At 37.9% G+C, this 20,625-nt stretch overlaps 1 protein-coding gene and 1 long non-coding RNA gene across 2 annotated transcripts in view; one reads left to right on the top strand and one right to left on the bottom strand.

Annotated features, from left to right (window-relative positions):
• The first annotated feature begins 787 nt into the window (after positions 1-787).
• Positions 788-6,107, top strand: LOC143746642 (uncharacterized). The gene is made up of 2 exons (XR_013206592.1): positions 788-2,338; positions 5,855-6,107. It is a non-coding gene; the product is annotated as an uncharacterized LOC143746642 (long non-coding RNA).
• stxbp6 (syntaxin binding protein 6 (amisyn)) overlaps positions 4,015-20,625 on the bottom strand; it is a 72,906-nt gene continuing 56,295 nt past the window's right edge. The window contains exons 3-6 of the mRNA XM_077238593.1: positions 19,335-19,465; positions 19,064-19,229; positions 5,844-6,001; positions 4,015-5,556 (exon numbers count right to left, since the gene is read on the bottom strand). Coding sequence (XP_077094708.1) covers positions 5,533-5,556; positions 5,844-6,001; positions 19,064-19,229; positions 19,335-19,465 — 479 coding nt within the window. The 3' untranslated portion in view covers positions 4,015-5,532. The remainder of the gene's footprint in view (positions 5,557-5,843; positions 6,002-19,063; positions 19,230-19,334; positions 19,466-20,625) is intronic.

Here is a 20,625-nt window from a genome sequence, read left to right as displayed (position 1 = left end):
TGGTACAGGCCTAAAATAATACACCCCATCCCTCTACAGGGTATACCCTTTGTTTTCTAACGTTTAGCCATCGTGCAAAATTGCCTATTGATGTAATGCTGGGCTGGAGACATGAATTTTCAGGGACAGTTGGGTTTGGTGCTTCTGAGTTCCTTACTGAGGCTGCCATACCGGGACGTGGGCTGGATATTGTTCACCAAACTTGAACTTTGGAACACGCGGAAATGCAAAACTTTTCCACATGAGCTTGCGTTTTCGGTCTTCAGCATTCATATGCATATGAACGGAAGTTAATGAAATGAAAAGTGTAATATGACTGCCCCTTCAAGCTGCACGACACGAGCTGTCACATCTGGTGTGGACACGGTCAGTGGTAAGTTTTTGAGAAGTTTGATTTAATCTACAGAGCTGTGCAACACCAGTCAAGGAACAACTACAGGTAATTAATTTAAAGTGGTTTTAAATTTATTTGATATTATATTTTTTTAATTGATCATTATTATTAGGTCAAGACAAACTTCATAGTTTTTTGACCCATTTTGACATTAGATTGGGACAGTGATGTGTCTGCCCTCTTATTGCTTGTGTATCCCTTTCCACCATAAGAGGAAAGAAGAAGAAGAAGATGATTGTCAAGATCAGCATACGCAAAGCTTTAGACCACATTGTAAGGTTCCACAAGGCATACTTTGTCTTTAATTTTATGTAGAACTGCATATGTCAAATGTTGTGGTATGCAGGTAACATTGGCCATTAATTTATTTAGTTGAGTCAATTATGGTTTTTTTTTTTTTTTTAATTACAGTAATGGTAATATAACACCTGTTTGTTGCATTTTAAGGCCTGGGCTCATGTTTTTCAGGCCTGGGCCCATGACCATCGGGATAATTACTTCACGGTCGCTAAGCACGTTCTATATAGAGTATGAATGTGTGTAGAATGAATGTAATCCGGCCATACTACATTCACTATGTTGTGATTATCATGTGACCAACAACGTCAGTTGAGGTATGGTCATTGCCATTCATGAATCCTCTACTTTGGCCTCATAAAGTGTCCATCGTATGCACACTTCAGAATCTTACCAGAAAAATAGTTTATCCAGGCGCTGTGAATTCTGACCATACTTCTTTTGTCACACTGTTTTTCACCTACTTAATAATAACAAAGTGTGCAATTCCAAATGAAGCCTAAGACTCTCTTTGTGCTTTTTGAGTAAAAAAAAAACAAAAAATGCAGTACATATTATTATTAAATTATAGGCAAAAAAAAAGTTAAGGACGATACCACTCAAACCCGGACAATCACCAAACATCCACAAACTCCGTTCACCATAATCCTTTACCCAGACTAATCAGCCATGAGAACATTCACCTGTGTCTCACCATCTTATGTACTCCCTATATAAGCCTGGTTCTTTCTGTTATTCCCTGTGAAGTCTTGTTAACTGTTTGTAAGTGTAACACTGTTTTCCATATTTGCCTGTGTACTGGTTTACCGTTCCTGTCTCACCCTCTGGATTTGTTTGTTTGATTAGAATGATTTACTGTGCTCTGACCTTCTGCCTGTCTTTTACTATGATTGTGGATTACCCTTCATTAAAACACTGCATTTGGATCCTCAACCTTTGTGTCTCGGAGCAGTTCGTTACATAATCAAGGTCTTCAGGACAGGCTGTTGTGTGGAAGGTAGTGGGTTTACAGGAGCAGGGTTGAAGACCTCTGATATAAAGGTCAAAGCAGAGTGTAGAAGCTAAGGATTGGTATGTAGGTTTACAGCCATCAAAATGCCGTCCCATAATGCCTGAAACCTCACTAAAACCACAGCGACCACCATTTATTTGTTTTTTGTTTAGAGAGCTGAGATGTTTTTTTTTTCATCTGCAGATAAAAAAAGAATGTTGAGTCTTTTAATAATGGAAAATGAAGCACTGTGCGACTGATTGATGCCATTGCTCAGATGTTTAAAGCAGGACGTATACAGCAGCAAAATAAGCTTTCAACTTTCTCACTGGATTTTTTCTCTCAAAAAGGGTTTGTTCTACTAACTTCATGTAACAGGCCACACCTAAAAGTTTTTTTTTCTTCCAGCAGGGACGACTTGCTTGTATTCTACAGATCACTGCATCTTCTACACACACACTCACTTTGTTTGCATTGGACAGACAGCAGTGGTGTGTGTTGTGTACATTGGGTTAATGTTTGCTCCAGCATGGCTGTCATTGCTCTCAACGGGAACCCAAAGGCATAAGCAGATCTGATCCAGATATAGAGATGGCAGATGCTCTCAGCTGCGTCTCATCTCACATCTGCCAAATCAGTCAGGGTAGAGCTCAAAGGTGACCAGCAGTGGCCCGTCCTCAATGCACACATGTGAACAACTGCTTACAACACACTATTAACGCTATAAAGCCTATTGTATCATAGTCATACTTGATATGCAAGCCTTTAAATGATTAACATATGTTGCAAGCTGATAGAGATAAAGCCCCAGCAACTACTTAAGCAAGTATCATGATTAAATCATTTGAAGTATAATTGACACAACCTTATACTCTTATTGATAAGTGAAAAGCTGTTGAGACGATAAATAAAGACAGAGTGTGTTCTGACACTGTGTGCAGCTGAAATCAACTTATTTCACTTTAACCTTTTCTCATATCCTTAGCTTAGACGGCGTATCTTCACAGCAATTACATACAATAGACCGCTTGCTAAGGCATAAACACTGCAGATTAAATGCTTAGTAAATCACTTCACAACTGTTATTGAGTAAACTGTTTAGATTAAACTGTGATGATTGCTCATTTAGAAATGAATGAGCAAACCACGCAATATGCACAGAGATACTGAGTAAAAGAGTGTTTACTTATCTTAGATGTTGATTTCATTTTAGATGCTTTCTGCTATCAGCAACACTACCAGTATTTGAATGTTTAGCCGCAGCTCATTGGCCTCTGTTGCAGCAACAACCAATCAGCTGTGCTATGTAGATAATGATGCGATCACTATCAAATTGAGTTGAGGACCTATTAGCCGGCGCCATCTAGAGTCTCATGCCAGAACTTGGTATTAATATTTCAAGATAAACACTTGCTGGACAGAAGCAGCTTTGGTTAACTTGATTATAATACATCATTTTATAGAAAAAGGTTTATTTGTTCACCTCTCAGTCTTAATTGTATTGCATTACATTGTTTTAAAACTACAAGCTTTGATCATAAACCAAGCATTGAAATATCTTTCTAAGACATATTATTGGCAGATATTGAGTGATGACTGATTTTTATTTGTAAGTATCTATATACAATTGAGGTGTTTTTCTTCCATGTTTTCACTATGCTTTCACTAAATGAGCCATACAAGCCTAGTGTATCAAATATATCAAAAACGTTATACTTTATTTTTTTCATCTTTATATTTTATGGCCATCTGCCAATTCTTTTGTTTAAACGTGCCTCAGACACCAGTCACGCTGATGCCATTCCCCATAGCGTCAATACCAGATGCAGCGTCAAAGCAAAAGTAGCTTTCCCCCAAGAAACTTTGCTTTCACTCAAAAAGCACTGAAATAGTTTTTCCTCCCATATCCACTCAATTTTTTTTATTATTTCCATTACAAAAGTTTTACGAGTGAATGCATAGTTTATCTGGAAAACTCAGCAGTTGTGCAAGAGAATGCCAAGCATTGGAATATAATACCAGCCCTGTTTAATTTTTTTCTCATCACCACATACACTCCGTACAACTACCCACAAGTATATGCTTATTTTATATACTACAAATTTAAATTTGCTACTTGTCGATTTTATCTGTCCATTGAGGGATAATTATAAATGAAAGAAATAAAGGAGCTGCTATATTATAGCATTGAAAGCTAATATGTGCATGAAGGCTTGACATTTGGCAGCCAAACTGAAACCAGTTTTTGATTTTGTCATCACATAATTCTGAATATGCCTTCTTGCACCAGAATGAGGGTTTCAAATGTACTTACAGTATGAGAGCAAAGAGATGTATCATCATCATTTATTACCAGTCATTATTCCATTGACCACACAGTAGCACAGGCACATTTAAAAAAGGTTAAACAATATCTTAATATTCCCTTTAAACAAAAACGATTTTGACTTAAAAGCATATCGCAACTCTACACACTCAAAAACGTGGTTAGATCACTGCAAACATCATGAAAGCATGTGACATGAAAAACATGAACTTTTAGGCCTGGGGTGCACATGACAGTTTCAAAATTCATATGTTTTTCTCTAACGATGACATTCTCTGGCAGTATTTCCCGGCCTCGAAGGCAGACAGCAAGAAACAGACACCCGTACATCAGAGATGTTCTCAACATCCATAAAACAAACCATATGACTACTGATGGCACTCGACATGAAAGAAGCTATAAATTATGTTACAAATGACAGAAGTAAAACAGTGTAATGAAAACTGTATGCAATATTAAGGCAGGGTTTGTAGCGCAGAAATAATTGTATATTTAATCGCAAATTTTAAATGCAACACATAAAACTGAGCACTACAGACTTGTAATCCATTAGCAAACAATCAAATGGGAAAATAACATTGTAAAGTACAACCAAGAAGTGTAAGTCATGTGCATACTAAATGTAAACATTCATGTTACACCAATTATTCTTATAAAAAAACAAAAGGCAACATAAAATGCAAAACAATTCAAGGCAGAAAGTAAAAGGTTAGAGCCATGCTCCTCGTAGAGCTCAGTATTCCCTAGTACACAAAACACTGAGTTTATGTTATACATATTTGTAGCCTGAGTGCATGTTTTTATGTAGTCGCTCTCGCTAATCCCAGATCTGTATTGTGAGTTATGAGGGGAAACTGAAAAGCGTTAAGAGCCTCAGAAGTCACATGTCTATCCAACTGTTGCAGAGATTGAATTTACAGACATTTGTGGAATATGTTCATTCTGTCCCTGTTTGTGAAGTTAACATCCACGTCTCATGGCTCATGGTCTTTTCTCAGGGCTGTTCTGTAGCTTTTTAAACACTTCAGAAGCACTTCATTATTAAAACGTGGGCCAACTACACCATTAAAATTTGTCTTTGAGAACTTTATTTTAATATTAAAATAAAGCAGTTTTTTGGCATGTGACATTTGAAGAAAAAAAATTAAGTTTTGGATTTTTACAAAAATATATATTTCTAATACTTTCACACGCTAAAATTCTTTCATGATGGCACTTATCAAACAATATCAAAGGGATATCATATATCAGCAGGAATTTGAACCTTTATATAGGAATCTTTTAAAATTATAATAATGATCTGTCATACAGTGGGAACACAGGAATAAGGCTTTGATTAAGCTTGCAATGACTGAAAATCCCATCTATGGTTAGAGGATGCATGATGTTTTCAAGGCTACAGGCATGTTGTGATAGACACACATCATCCTCGTTTCTTCATGATATTTCATGTGCATCCCACAACAGTCTCTGATAGCAGGGGTGAGGAATTTGTACCAGATTCTCCAAAAATACGGCAAAGGATTAACACTTGTGCTTCATGGCAAGCTAGAGAGAGAGAGAGAGAGAGAGAGAGAGAGAGAGAGAGAGAGAGAGAGAATTTACTGTAGAATTACAGTACAAAATGCCTAATGATGTCAGTGAGCTCAGTCATAATGGTTTTTAATATTTTTAAAAAAAAATTATTATTTTGATTTGTGTCTGCGCATGACAGCAGTCACCACATGAAGGCAGCAAAGCAACACAAATTGTTTTTCTCCTGATTAAGTTTAGCAAAACCTCCTTGAACTGGTCAAAATGTCTACGAGTAAACACAAACATGTGGCACATTTTACCTTGTGTGCAGTGTCAGCGAAATGCTGTGCGCTGTTCTTCATGTCACTGGTCTTCTCCTCGACGCGGCCCAGTCTCTCGCCACGCTCGTTCAGAGCCTGACTGGCCTTCTGCACTGCACTGGTGACACTGTCTGCTGCCTCGTGAAGGATACTGGTCCCTACACAGATGAAGAGAAACCAGCTGAGAGAAAAGACTTGCGGTCGTGGTAACACCACTATCCTTTAGAAAAAGTAGTACACTCCAGCATACTTAAAAAAGAAAAATCACTCTAAAATAATAATTTACTTTAAAAGAATATATTAACTTGTTAACAAACATGTATTCATTACTTTAACTAGCTCATTGTTTCTGCCTTAAATTATTACATTGTTTAAATGAATAAATTTTTAGCTAACTGTGATTTGTATATGTACATTTCTGAAATACATAACTTAGACAGTTTCCTCTGATAACAGATCACTCTGAATTGTAATGTGGACTCATACATTTTCTGTAAAGCTGCTTTGAAACGATGTGTATAGTAAAAAGCGCTATACAAATAAATGTGATCTTAAAGGGTTAGTTCACCCAAAAATGAAAATTAAGTCATTAATAAGCCTGAGACGAGAGTTCAAGAGATTTCCACAACGCATGCGCGAGAACTGAACAAGAAGTATTAGAAGAAGAACGTCCTCTTCTCAGTTCTCGCGCATGCGTCGTGGAAATCTCTTGAACTCTCGTCTCAGGCCCACAAGGAAGAAAAGGAATAGTCGAATAAAGTCGTTATTTATGTGTTTTTTTTCGGAAAAAAAGTATTCTCGTCGCTTGATAAACTTATAGTTGAGCCACTGTAGGCACATGGAATATTTAAACATGTTCTTTAATGACTTTCTGGGCCGTCAAGTTTCATTCCCTCTGGCAGCCAATGTAGCAGTGATCCACCTCTCAGATTTAATCAAAAATATCTTCATTTGTGTTCCGAAGATGAACGAAGGTCTTACGGGGTTGGTACAGCATGGGGGTGAGTAATTAATGACTTAATTTTCATTTTTGGGTGAACTAACCCTTTAAGTGCGATGATTAAATGTAATATTTTCAGACATTTAATTGCATGTTACATTAAATTAAATGAAAATGACTCTCTAAAGTAGGACTAAACCACTCTCTTTATATGCAATTCAATAATTACTTCTATTTTCTTTGAAATTTGAAGTACATTCAGCTTAAAATGTTCTGCTGAATGAATTTAATGCAAATTAAACTACACTGTAATGCAATTTAAATTGAAACTTGTATGCCATGCATTTAAATTAGGGCAGTCAATAGATACAATTTTTTGTCAATGATTAAACACACACTTTTGTTAATTGTACTATTCTTGTATGTCACAGCAATCATCTTTACCACATTAAGATGCCAAAAAAATTTAAAAAATAAAACCTAAAATAAAACAGATTCTGAATGTGAGTGGAAACAACATGAATTTACTGAAATGGATCCGTACACGAACGCTGTTTGTTTGCGCATGAATTATAAATATAGGACTCCAGTATGTCACTGCAATCATCTTTACAATTCACATCCATCAAAACTTTACTAGCGAGACGCTGGTTTGCTTTATCCAGCCGATTACCGCAGTTTGCGGATCATCTGGCTATACAGCGGTTGGATGTTTTGATGTTCCTTTCAGTCTGTATTTCACACCGAGCTCTTGTTTTAAAGTTAAACACACACTGGAATGAAAAATTCACTGAAAATTGAAGTCCCTGTTCTCTCTGTCATATCTGATGTAATAAGCCTGGTTTTGTGGTTTTGGACTTTTTGGACGCTGTTTTGGACTTTGTTTGAAAGCATTCGCTTGGAAAATTGGACTGATAACTTTCAGAGAGTTTAGCGGCTTAAAATTATCTTATCGCAAACAGAAAAGCGAAATCGGGTTAAAGGGTTAGAATACAAATTCCCACCTACCAGGGTTACAGGCGTTTGCACCATTGTAGACACTCAATGATAAACTCACGACCATCAAAAGATAGTCTGACTGTGTGACGTAAATTACGTTAATAGTCTTCCTAACCTTGTTTGGAAAGCAGACACACTCTGTCAGTTTAAATCTAGACTAAAAACACATCTCTTTAACCTGGCATACACATAACACATTATCACATTTCTGTAATTCAGATCCATTAAAGGATTGTTAGGCTGCATAAACTAGGTCAGCCGGAAACAAGAACACTTTCTATAACACATGATTTACTCGTTACATCATAAGAATGGCATCTACGCTAATATTAGTCTCTCTGTTTATCCCGAAGTTTACTGTAGTCAACCGGATCTGGGCCGTATCCAGATCAGATGGAGGACCTGCATCGATACAACAGCCATCGGCACTGATCCTCAACAAAGACCAAAAGAACCAGACTGGTCCTCCACACAGACCCTATGGGAAGATTGTCAATTTACATGCGGAAATAACGTGACTGCCAAAAAAATGTACAGCCAAGCCTACAGCCGACCTGTAGAACAGAATGGAGAGTGTGAACTCATTACACTTCCAGCTTTAGCGGATATAGTCACACATCTCAAACCGTCTTCTTTCAATGGTGATGTTATGCCTCCCAATCTTTTTAGACAGACGTTTGAAAGTTTATCGACAGCTGTGCTGCACTTAATCAACAAATGCCTTAATCAAGGCATTTGTCCTGATGATTTTAAGCATGCCTCAGTTGCCCCATTTCTTAAGAGGCCAAATTTGGCAACAGATGATCCCAATAATTTTAGACCGATATCAAATTTACCTTTCTTAGCAAAGGTTTTAGAAAAAGTGTTTTTTCTACTTTTGGGGGGGTGGGGGGGGGGGGGGGGGGGGTTGGGTTTAGTGCACCTGAGACCCGCAGTGAACTGACACAGCTGCTGTCAGACTCTAAGGGTGCTTTTACACTGGGCTCGTTTGCGGCGGTCCGAGGCAGAACGCGATTGTTATCGGCGCCCCCCGCAACGTTGGTCTGGTTTCACACTCAACTTGATTCTATCGAACTTTGGTGCATTTGCGTGCATCTTACGTCATTGCAAATGTGCACGCCGCATGAAAGAAAACACGACGCGGGTCAATATATTGTGTTTATGAATTTGGTGCTATTATGCATAGCTGAGTAAACAACACAGGTTTACTGTGTGTCTGTGTGTGTGTGTGTGTGTGTGTGTGTGTGTGTGTGTGTGTCATAAGCTGTCTTTTCGCCACATCAATTCGAGCCGCTGGCTCAAACTGCTTTCTTAACTCCCGCATCGCGATCGGCATCCGACAATCCGCATTGCTCATAGCAAATGCTAAAGGAAGTATCAAAAATTTAAAACCCATGCATTTAGGTTAATTTTGGTATGATGTAGTGTTAATAATTAAAGCTCCAGTAGGTAACTTTTGTAAACAAATATTTGTTAAAACTGTCATTATGTCCTGACAGTAGAATATGAGTCAGATAATCTGTGAAAAAATCAAGCTCCTCTGGCTCCTCCCTCTGGTCCTATTGCCATTTGCCTATTGCCACAGAAATACACCGCTCCCGGTCAGAAACAACCAATCAGAGCCAGGAGGAATGTCTTAGCAGTGTCAATCACGCTCGTGTACGCGCTGATCACCCCTCTCTTGCACAGCACGAGCGCGTACTGTCGTTCGTGACTCTCCTGTTCGAACAAGTTCATCCAAATGAACGAATCTTTTTTCGAGTCATTTTGTTCGTTGAATGAACGAAATGACTCGAAAAAAGATTTGTTCATTTTGAACGAGTCTTTTTCGGAGTCATTTCGTTCGTTGAATGAACGAAATGACTCCGAAAGAGACTCGATCAAAACTCGAAAAAAGATTTGTTAATTTTGATGAACGAGTTCAAACAGGAGAGTCACGAACTTGCAAGGCGAGCATTTGTGCTTATAAAACTTAAAGTTTTTTAATTCCATCAAATTTTCAGGCTAAGTCAACATTTTCTCAAAACTCCCTACTGCAGCTTTAAGCAAAAAACAGATATTTCAAGTCTCCTTCTACAAGTACAAATTATTCTGTCTCAACAGGTGCACCTGTGGGCACTGCAGCTCACTGTCCTTGGTAGAGAATGTCTGTTGTAGGGAGACTTGAGCCATTCCAAAACTAATGATCTCCCCCTTGCTATTAGATCAGCCAAATCACTTCCTACTTTTAAACTGAGGTTAAACCTCACCTGTTAAACGCTATGTGTGAACTCTCCTGAAGGGGTTTCGATGGCAAATGTGTCGGTTCTATGTATTGTTTATATATATATTGTTTTTTTATTGTATGATGTTGTGTGTGATTGTGAAGCACTTTGGGCAACTTGTGTTGTATTAAACATTAGAAAGAAAGAAAGAAAGAAAGAAAGAACGAACGAACGAACGAACGAACGAACGAACGAACGAACGAACGAAAGAACGAAAGAACGAAAGAACGAAAGAAAGAAAGAAAGAAAGAAAGAAAGAAAGAAAGAAAGAAAGAAAGAAAGAAAGAAAGAAAGAAAGCCTATGACCAGCTTCAGCTCCATACCAGTGTGATGAATCTTAATGACATGGTGTTCGTTCGTTGTTTTTTCTCCACTCCGTCACCTGATGGAGCTTGGGTTAATTTCCACTGTCACCTCTGCTTAGATGGGGACGCTTAATTTTCAACAATATTATTAATCTGAAGTTTTATCAGTACTGATGCTGTTGTATGAGGACTGAACTGAGCAGGACAAAAACATCACTGTTTTCTGAAGAAATGCTTTATAGATGAAATTAACTAATTTAATAATTGATGATCTTTACAACTGAACTGAATCAACACTGAACTGACTTCAGCCGAACAATGACACTGTGTTTTTTTTAGAGCAGATGGACAGCCGAATCAAACGCTGTTTCCATCATTGAATCATTTTCCTGTCATCACTGTAAAGCTGCTTTGAAACAATCTGTATTGTATAAAGCGCTACATAAATAATGGTGACGACTTTTTTTACATTAATGTCAACTCTTTAACAATTTTTAAATAAATCGTGTGAGTTAACGCATTTTAATTTAATTAAACATTTTTAATGATGAAGTTGTAATGGGCTTTAAATAAAACTTGGCTGCCTATACAGTAAGAAAACAGTTTTTTTTCAAAAAGTTTGGCCAAATAGGTAGGAAAACTCCCAGGGTCACGTACTGTAGTTCTATTTGAAGTATAAGCACAAAATTAAGCGCATTATTACTGTCGTTCATTTTTTAAACACGAATGACACATATTCGGCTTTTATGGTGTGTAGTAGGGTTGAAGTCTGTTCACTTTTTTACTGTCATTTACAAATATTTGATATACTATAAAAGTTTATACCTGTTTGGGTAGAATTTTTTTTTGTCATATTTGCTAATTTTCTTTTACTGTTTACGCCACGTTTTGATCCGGTTTCCTTATGTATTGTTCTCCTGGCAGATTAATTTTTATAATTTTATTTTGTGATCATTATGGCTGGAAATCCTCGACCCAATCCAGTCAAATGTTACCTTGCTTTAGTAGCAAATACTTTGTAGCAAACTTTTAGTCATAATGGTGTTGACTTGTTGCAAGAATTCATAGAGTTTGGTGGGAATGAGTAACTTTCATCTTCCAGTGAAGGATCCAAGAGATGAACGCCGCAGTGAAAAATCTGAAAAACCCCAGTGATTGTGGTCAACATTTCAAAGTGGATGACAATGAACAGTGTTTTAGGGCAAATGGAGGGAAAAACTGAAAGAAACTGCCATTCCGTCAGTTCTGCCCAAAGCAAAACCCTGTCGCATACAGGTAAGAAAGCTGTTGCCAGAGTATTTTTTATCATAATGCTGTTTAAAGAGTAGACAAAGTGTGATACAATTTGACACAATGATACAAACCTACTCTTACAACAGTAGTTCTGTTAATAACCTTCTGTCATTCCGACTGCCTGTGCGCAAGGATTAATAAAAAAGCAAAAGTATGATCTTAAGTTTTCACGAAAGACATGAATCTGTCAAAAGCTGACAAATAAACGTGAATTAGGATAATTCCAGGTGACACGGAGAACGAGTAAACATTGTTCATTTACATATCCTACCAATACTCTAACGAAACAAAGTGGGTTGAAAATTAGTGAAGTTAAACTTTAAAATACTTATAACACTACAGTTCAAATTATAATCAAGTACATTACATTTGCTTTAGCATGTTAACACATCAAGATAAGTGTACTTATAAGCACGACAAAAGATTGTTAAAACGTAATGATTTAAACATACTTTGAAATACAACGTTTAATTTGACATTATTACAAAGTGCACTTTTTTTTAAGTACACTTAAAACAATTATAGGATGATAATAGGATGTGCAGAAGTAACATGTTCATGAAATGTTTCCAGCATTATAAATGCCTGTTTGACCACAACATGTCATTTATTCCACTATCTATCCATGGAGTTGAGGATGAAACTGGTCCTGTAGTGACATCTGACATCCCCACGGTTTTTGTCCCACACCTGAGCAGCTTCACCGTATTCGTTTTGCACTGGTGTGAGACTTAGACCGGAGGGACCAGGAAGGCGTGGTCTTCTTCAGCCACACATGACTGATCTCTCAGCTCTCATGATTGTATCATTAACCTTATCATTTGCCAGTACAGACTGACAAATGTTGCTTTCAACACTATATGTAAACTGCTGCTATATGCCATGTTTTAATTAATGGTAGCTTGTTTCCGCCACAGAATAAACCGGTTTACATCTCGCAATTCTGACTTTATTTCTCATAATTGCGAGATATAAAGTCAGAATTGCGTGATATAAAGTCGCAATTGCTTGTTATAGTCAGAATTGCGAGAAATAAACTCGCAATTCTGACTTAAAGGGATAGTTCACCCAAAAGTGAAAATTCTGTCAGTATTTACTCACCCTCATGTTGTTCTTGTAAGACCTTTGTTCATCTTCGGAACACAAATTATTTTTGATTAAATCTGAGAGCTGGATCACTCCTCCATAGGCTTCTTAAGGGATTGAAACTTGCCAGCCCCTAAAAGTTATTAAAGATATCGTTAAAATAGTCCAAGTGACTCAATCTTAAGTTTATCAAACGACGAGAATACTTTTTGTGCGCAAAAAAAATAAAATAACGACTTTATTTCAACTATTCGTTTCCTTCTCTGTTGGCCTCTAGTCAATTCACTAGTGATATAGCGCAGTTCTTCTGTTGTTGTACGTCACACGCATCACACACATGACCAGCGTCGGCCAATAGTGAGCCTACGTGTGACGTAGCTCTACGCTATCACACTAAGTTAACTGACTAGAAGCCTACATAAAGTCGTTATTTTTGTTGTTTTTTTAGTACAAAAAGTATTCTCGTCGCTTGATAAACTTAAGATTGAGCCACTGTAGTCACTTGGACTATTTTAACGATATCTCTAATAACTTTTCGAGGGGTGGCAAGTTTCAATCCCTTAAGAAGCCTATGGAGGAGTGATCCAGCTCTCAGATTTCATCAAAAATATCTTAATTTCGTGTTCTAAAGATGAACGAAGGTCTTACGGGGTTGGAACAACATGAGGGTGAGTAAATACTGACAGAATTTTCATTTTTGGGTGAACTAACACTTTAAAAACACACAATTGTGAGTTTATATAGCTCAATTCTGACTATAACATGCAATTAGGACTTCATATCTCGCAATTCAGACTTTATAACACACAATTGCGACTTTATATCATGCAATTCTGAGATTAAAAAAATCAGAATTGCGAGATACGCAATTACCTTTTTTATTTTTTATTCTGTATATTGTATTCTTGTATTCTGTTCGGTAATATAATGTGCATATAATGTGTTGTAGTATCATATAACAAATAATTTGAACTTTAAAATGACATTTCAGCTAGAGTTATCATAAATAAACATGAACAGGAATTATATATGTGACTTTCAGCTCACAATCAGGTGTGTTGATGTTTGCTCAGCTTTAAATGGATCAGTGTACTGAACCCTGCCAGGCAACAGAATACAGGCCTCTGAACCCACAGCAACCGTGACTCGATTTCCCACAATAAAACAGTCCATCCTCTCCTTGAGTCAGACCGCGACTAAAAGAATAAAGACGAGAAGCAACACTAAAAGCTGTTATTTATTAAGTGGGAGGAATAACTGGCAGGGAAGAGAAGGAAGGGTGCTTCCCCAAGACAGTTAAAATAGCATCAGCACTCTATTCGACAGAAGAACACTTTAATTGTAGCATACGAATGCGAACTGTCTGAGCTTTAGTTTTGGTACTGTGTGATATAACTGTTTGTGAAAGTAAAAGGTCAGCAAAGTTTCAAAGATCAAATAGTAGATGAAGGGCATTATTGTCTCCAAAATGAACGAATTGATTCTGAACTGCCTGAAACGAGTCGTTAGTAATTTCAATTTCTTTTCTGCTTGAATCTGCGTAGGTTTGTAACTAATTTGCATAATGCCAGGCTATAGTTTTCATTAGCTGTCCGCAAAGAATATTAACTTTGCCCCACCCTCAAACCCTGTAGTCGTTGCTGAAACTGGAAGAGTTTGGTTCGTATTGTCCATGTCGAGAACACGCCGTTTTCAGCGCTGTAAATGCAAATCCACTTTACATGCACTTCAAGAGGGTGAGATTGATACGGTAAAACCGACACCATTGTTACTGTTCGTATCACTGTGTATCAAGTGCTGAGGAAGAGCTGAAATTCAGATCTGTTAATGGATGTTACTATTCTGACACGCTGTTAGCGGTTGACCAATGACAACAGACTGGGCCATTTGACCAATCAGAGCAGAGTAGACACTGAGAAAATAGCTGATACTGCAATGTACACTCACCTAAAGGATTATTAGGAACACCATACTAATACTGTGTTTGACCCCCTTTCGCCTTCAGAACTGCCTTAATTCTATATGGCATTGATTCAACAAGGTGCTGAAAGCATTCTTTAGAAATGTTGGCCCATAATGATAGGATAGCATCTTGCAGTTGATGGAGATTTGTGGGATGCACATCCAGGGCACGAAGCTCCCGTTCCACCACATCCCAAATATGCTCTATTGGGTTGAGATCTGGTGACTGTGGGGGCCATTTTATTACAGTGAACTCATTGTCATGTTCAAGAAACCAATTTGAAATGATTCGAGCTTTGTGACATGGTGCATTATCCTGCTGGAAGTAGCCATCAGAGGATGGGTACATGGTGGCCATAAAGGGATGGACATGGTCAGAAACAATGCTCAGGTAGGCCGTGGCATTTAAACGATGCCCAATTGGCACTAAGGGGCCTAAAGTGTGCTAAGAAAACATCCCCCACACCATTACACCACCACCACCAGCCTGCACAGTGGTAACAAGGCATGATGGATTCATGTTCTCATTCTGTTTACGCCAAATTCTGACTCTACCATCTGAATGTCTCAACAGAAATCGAGACTCATCAGACCAGGCAACATTTTTCCAGTCTTCAACTGTCCAATTTTGGTGAGCTCTTGCAAATTGTAGCCTATTTTTCCTATTTGTAGTGGAGATGAGTGGTACCCGCAGGGGTCTTCTGCTGTTGTAGCCCATCCGCCTCAAGGTTGTGCGTGTTGTGGCTTCACAAATGCTTTGCTGCATACCTCGGTTGTAACAAGTGGTTATTTCAATCAAAGTTGCTCTTCTATCAGCTTGAATTTTCCCATTTTCCTCTGACCTTTAGCATCAACAAGGCATTTTCGCCCACAGGACTGCCGCATACTGGATGTTTTTCCCTTTTCACACCATTCTTTGTAAACCCTAGAAATGGTTGTGCGTGAAAATCCCAGTAACTGAGCAGATTGTGAAATACTCAGACCGGCCCGTCTGGCACCAACAACCATGCCACGCTCAAAACTGCTTAAATCACCTTTCTTTCCCATTCTGACATTCAGTTTGGAGTTCAGGAGATTGTCTTGACCAGGACCACACCCCTAAATGCATTGAAGCAACTGCCATGTGATTGGTTGATTAGATAATTGCATTCATGAGAAATTGAACAGGTGTTCCTAATAATCCTTTAGGTGAGTGTATATTATGAGAAAACTAAAGTGTTTTTTGACCTTGGATGCATGAAAACGAATTGTAGGAGAATCCAAAACAAACTGAGAATCTTTAAAATAGCACTATAGGGGCATAAAGTAATAAACAAGGTTACATGAGAGCGACAGAAAGAACGAAGAGCAGATGCAATCCCATGAAGGATTGTGATGGAGACGCTGATAAAGTGATACTGAGAATCACTACCCAGTATTTTGCACATGTAACCTAATTTATTTTAAAAAAAAGTATGTGTTAAATTTTGTATACTCAAAGAATCATTTAGGTATTTTGAATGGATTACTGACCATCATAATTGATAGTTTAAAAGTCTTATTTCAAGTCAAATGCCGTTGCATAACCAGGATGCATTGTGAAAATGAATGTTTTTAATTGTTACACCTCTGATTATACACCCAGTAATATGCCAACAAGCAGGAAACAATTTGAAATAAAGTGAGTGTCAGGGTTTTAATAGCAAAAGAAAAGTTATAGGCTATATACAAGTTTGCAAAAAATAAACTTCTCCTGATTAGCAGAACAAAAAAGATTTGCTGTACTACATAAAATACAGTGGAGTAAAAACACAATACAATAAAGTACCTAAGACATAAATCTTGCATGAAACTATTTTTCAACACAAGGTCAGTGAAAGAATATCCCACGGCGAGCCGCCGGCCTCGCCGTCAGGAAGTATCGCGTGATATCAGCTCTCCCGATGTAACGAATTGCTTGACGGCACTGCACACGTACACGCCCCCATTCAAGCACCGGCTAGCTATAAGCAAAGGGCAACGATAGATTGAGTTATGGCTGAGCCTGTAAAAAAGAAGCAGAAACGGGAGGAAACGGGAGACTGACCGAGCAAGAAATCAGACTCAAATAAATATCGGACTGGCTTTTTCAGAATGGCGAGAACTGAGAGAAACGGAAGCCTGCAAAACGGATGCTGACCTGGCCTTCTTGCTGTTGCTCTTGTAAGTATCTTTGGAATAAACTGTGTTTAATATTTAAATTTCAATTAATTGTGACCTCAGGATGTTTGTTATTGTCTGCAAAGGTTTTTATTATGATCGCTGTCTGTTACGGGCTTACTAGTACACTAGATACTATAACTTTGATGTTAGCATTGTCATTAGCAAACAAGTTTGATTTCTGTAGTTGTTTGGCCGTTCCTCAGTCGGTTTTATTTGTGTAACTTTGTTCGCAAATAAATAGATATCAAATTCTTCAAATGTGTATCCTACACCGGGTGTATCCTTCCCAGGTCTAAATGGCTAGCGGAGATTTTGGGTTGATCTAGCTAGATGGATGCTGCCCTTCTATGTGTGTAATGTGTCATATATGTGTCTATGTGTGTAACGATCTGATGTTTTCTTAGACAAGCAAAGGTAAACCGTCATTCTACCAGATGAACTTATATACCTTGCTAATATAACTTTAGACAAATTAGCCTCCGATATATATTTTTTTTATTCTCATGCCCACTCTCCTAAAAAAAAACAACAACAAAAACAAAACAAAACACGAAAGCAGTAGTTCGCTTCGTTCGTTCCCGGTAAAAATACTAGTATGCATAAAAATAAAAAAAATCGCCATCAGTTGGAAAGAAAATATTGCTTTACTTACCTCGGTAGACATAACTGGTTTTGAAACAGCGGGTTCATGCTCAGCTGGGTTGCTCGTGGCGAGGGGGGAGGAACAACAGTTCATTTATGCGACAGTGTGTTTGAAAGCATTTACTACCAGACACCAGGGGGAGCTAGGGGGAGCTTCGTAGAGAAAAACCACTCAGGCTTGCCTGGTTTCCCTTTAATGCTTAATCTTGAGAAACTTTTTTTTATTACCCTCTGTTAATATAAACTATACTTTATTAGGTATTTAAAACAATAAAGACTATATTTTTATTATTTTGGCAATAATTATAATCAATAAGTATTAGTACTAAAGTATATATATGGGATGAAGCAGAGGCGGTTGCGGCGGACCGACAGTGATGGAGGGAACTTGTTGCCCTAATAAATATATGTATATATATTTATATATATTACACTCACCGACCACTTTACTAGGTACACCTGTTCATCTGCACTTAAACGCAAATAGATCTAATCAGCCAATCAAATGGTAGCAACTCAATGCATTCAGGCATGTAGACTAATGTTGTCAAAATTAACGACTTCGGATTCTTAAACACCTCTGGTTGGCCATTGTGTTCAAGCGCTCAACATATATGTCTGTGATTGGCCATTGTGTTCACGCGCTCAACATATATGTCTGTGATTGGCCATTGTGTTCACACAATCAACATATATGTCTGTGATTGGCCATTGTGTTCATGCGCTCAACATATACGTCTCTGATTGGCCATTGTGTTCATGTGCTCAACATATATGACTGTGATTGGCCATTGTGTTCACGTGCTCAACATATATGTCTGTGATTGGCCATTGTGTTCACACACTCAACATATATGTCTGTGATTGGTCATTGTGTTCATGCGCTCAACATATATGTCTCTGATTGGCCATTGTGTTCATGCGTTCAACATATATGTCTCTGATTGGCCATTGTGTTCACGCATTCAACATATATGGCCATGAACACAATGGACAACCAGAGGTGTTTAGAAAACCGTTCAACAGCGCTCAAACTGCCATGACCAGGGAAATGCTGGTATAGTCACATAAAATTTCAGTACCAACTTGGTACAGAAGTTGGTACTATTAACAACACTAATGTAGACATGACCAAGACGATCTGCTGAAGTTCAATCTGAGCATCAGAATGAAGAAGAAACGTGATTTATGTGACTTTGAATGTGGCATGGTTGTTGGGCTCATCTGAGTATTTCAGAAACTGCTGATCTACTGGGATTTTCATGCACAACCAAGGTTTACAGAGAATGGCCCGGAAAAGAGAAAATATCCAGTAAGTGGCAGTTCTGTGAGTGAAAATGCCTTTTTGATGCCAGAAGTCAGAGGAGAATTGTTCCAGCTGATAAAAAGGCAACAGTAGCTCAAATTGTTACAACCGAGGTATGCAGAAGAGCATCTCTGAACGCACAAAATATTGAAACGGGAAGAAGATGGACTACAGCAGCAGAAGACAAAGCTAAAAACAGCTGAAGGAGAGACTGTGAATTATGTTTGAAGGGGGCGTCTCACCTCCCAGCAGTTTGGAGTGGCAGTTGATAAACTCAGGTTTTCTTTCGGGGATGAACCGCTGACATGTGTGATGGAGGATCTGGACAAACATGCACTTCTCTCCAGCTGAACCTGCTATCCACTGGTCAGATCCATTCTCAAATATCAGGTCAAACTCAGCGCAATCCTAAACATTTTTGGATGAAGGGAAGTAGTCAAAGATCATTATCATCAAAACACCCAACAGCTATCTCAGAAAGATGGAAATGGAGAAAGAGGCTGATCTACTCACTCGCATGGGGTCGATGCCGTTCACCTGCCGCAGCTGACTGATGGTCCATTGTGTTCTCCTAACAAAAGATGATGAGCCCTCAAACTGCTTCACTTTTGTGAGGAAAACTTGCACTGGTTTCTTATTGGTAACTGCAACGACAATGAAAACACACTACTGGTTTGGAATAATTACATTTTTAATGTTTATAAAAGAACTCTCTTCAGGTGACCAAGGCTGTATTTATTTGATCAAGAATAGAGTAAAACCTGTATTATCAACAGACTGTATTAATAAATATTTATTTATTTTCTATTTGAATATTTAAAATCTATTGTGTGTAATGTAAATAGAAAAATGTAATTTATTCCTTTGATTAAAATCTGAATTTTCAGCATCCTTACTTCAGTCTTCAGTGTCACAAGATCCTTCAGAAATCATTCTAATATGATTTGATGCTCAATAAACATTTCTAATTATTATCAATGTTGAAAACCAGTGATACCCCAAAGTTTTGAATGGTAGTAGATAATAATAATAATAATAATAATAATAATAATATTGTAATTCAGAAAGGATGCATTAAATTGATGGAAAGGGACAGTAAAGATATTTGTTACAAAAAATTTCTATGTCAAATAAATGCTGTTCTTTTGAAATTTCCATTCATTAAAGTATCCTGAAAATATGTCGCGCAGAAAAATAAACACTGATAATAAGAACCATTATCAAAAATTGACCACTAAATAATAATAATTAATAATAACTGAGCAGCAAAAGAGCATAATAGAATAATCCTGAAGGATCATATGACACTGAAGACTGGAGTAATGATGCTGAACACTCAGCTTTGAACACACAAGCAAAAGAGACTTTCAAAAACAAACAAATCTTGCCAAGCCAAACTTTTAATCGGAAACATACACACAGTACATTCGATTTTTCGACATAATACAGAAACAAACAATACTAAGAGATCTGAATTACATATAATACACAATATGTGGAAAATCAGCTGGCTCTCTAGCGCTCTTGTCCATATCAAAGAGCAGTGTTTACAGATTCCACCACACCCGGTTCTTCTGGAGCGAGAACATCCGGCCCGAGGCGTACTGTTTGAGGAATTTCTGATCCTCAACTGTTTGTTCAGGCCTCTGTGTACAACACTCCCTTTTCCTCCCTCTCATTCCCTCCATCTGTGTGAGGCTACTCATGTCAGGGTCATCTCAGATCCATCAGCCCAGCTTTCAATTCCAACATTTGTGCAGTCCCAGGAGACTCCAGACTCTTCTTGATGAAATTGAACACTGCA

This window comes from Siphateles boraxobius, unplaced genomic scaffold (genome assembly GCF_051911475.1).
Source record: "Siphateles boraxobius isolate OS27281-9 unplaced genomic scaffold, OSU_SipBor_1 22, whole genome shotgun sequence".
Lineage (NCBI taxonomy): Eukaryota > Metazoa > Chordata > Actinopteri > Cypriniformes > Leuciscidae > Siphateles > Siphateles boraxobius.
The sequence above is the reverse complement of the archived record's forward strand: the minus strand, read 5'-3'. Positions and strand labels throughout refer to the sequence as shown.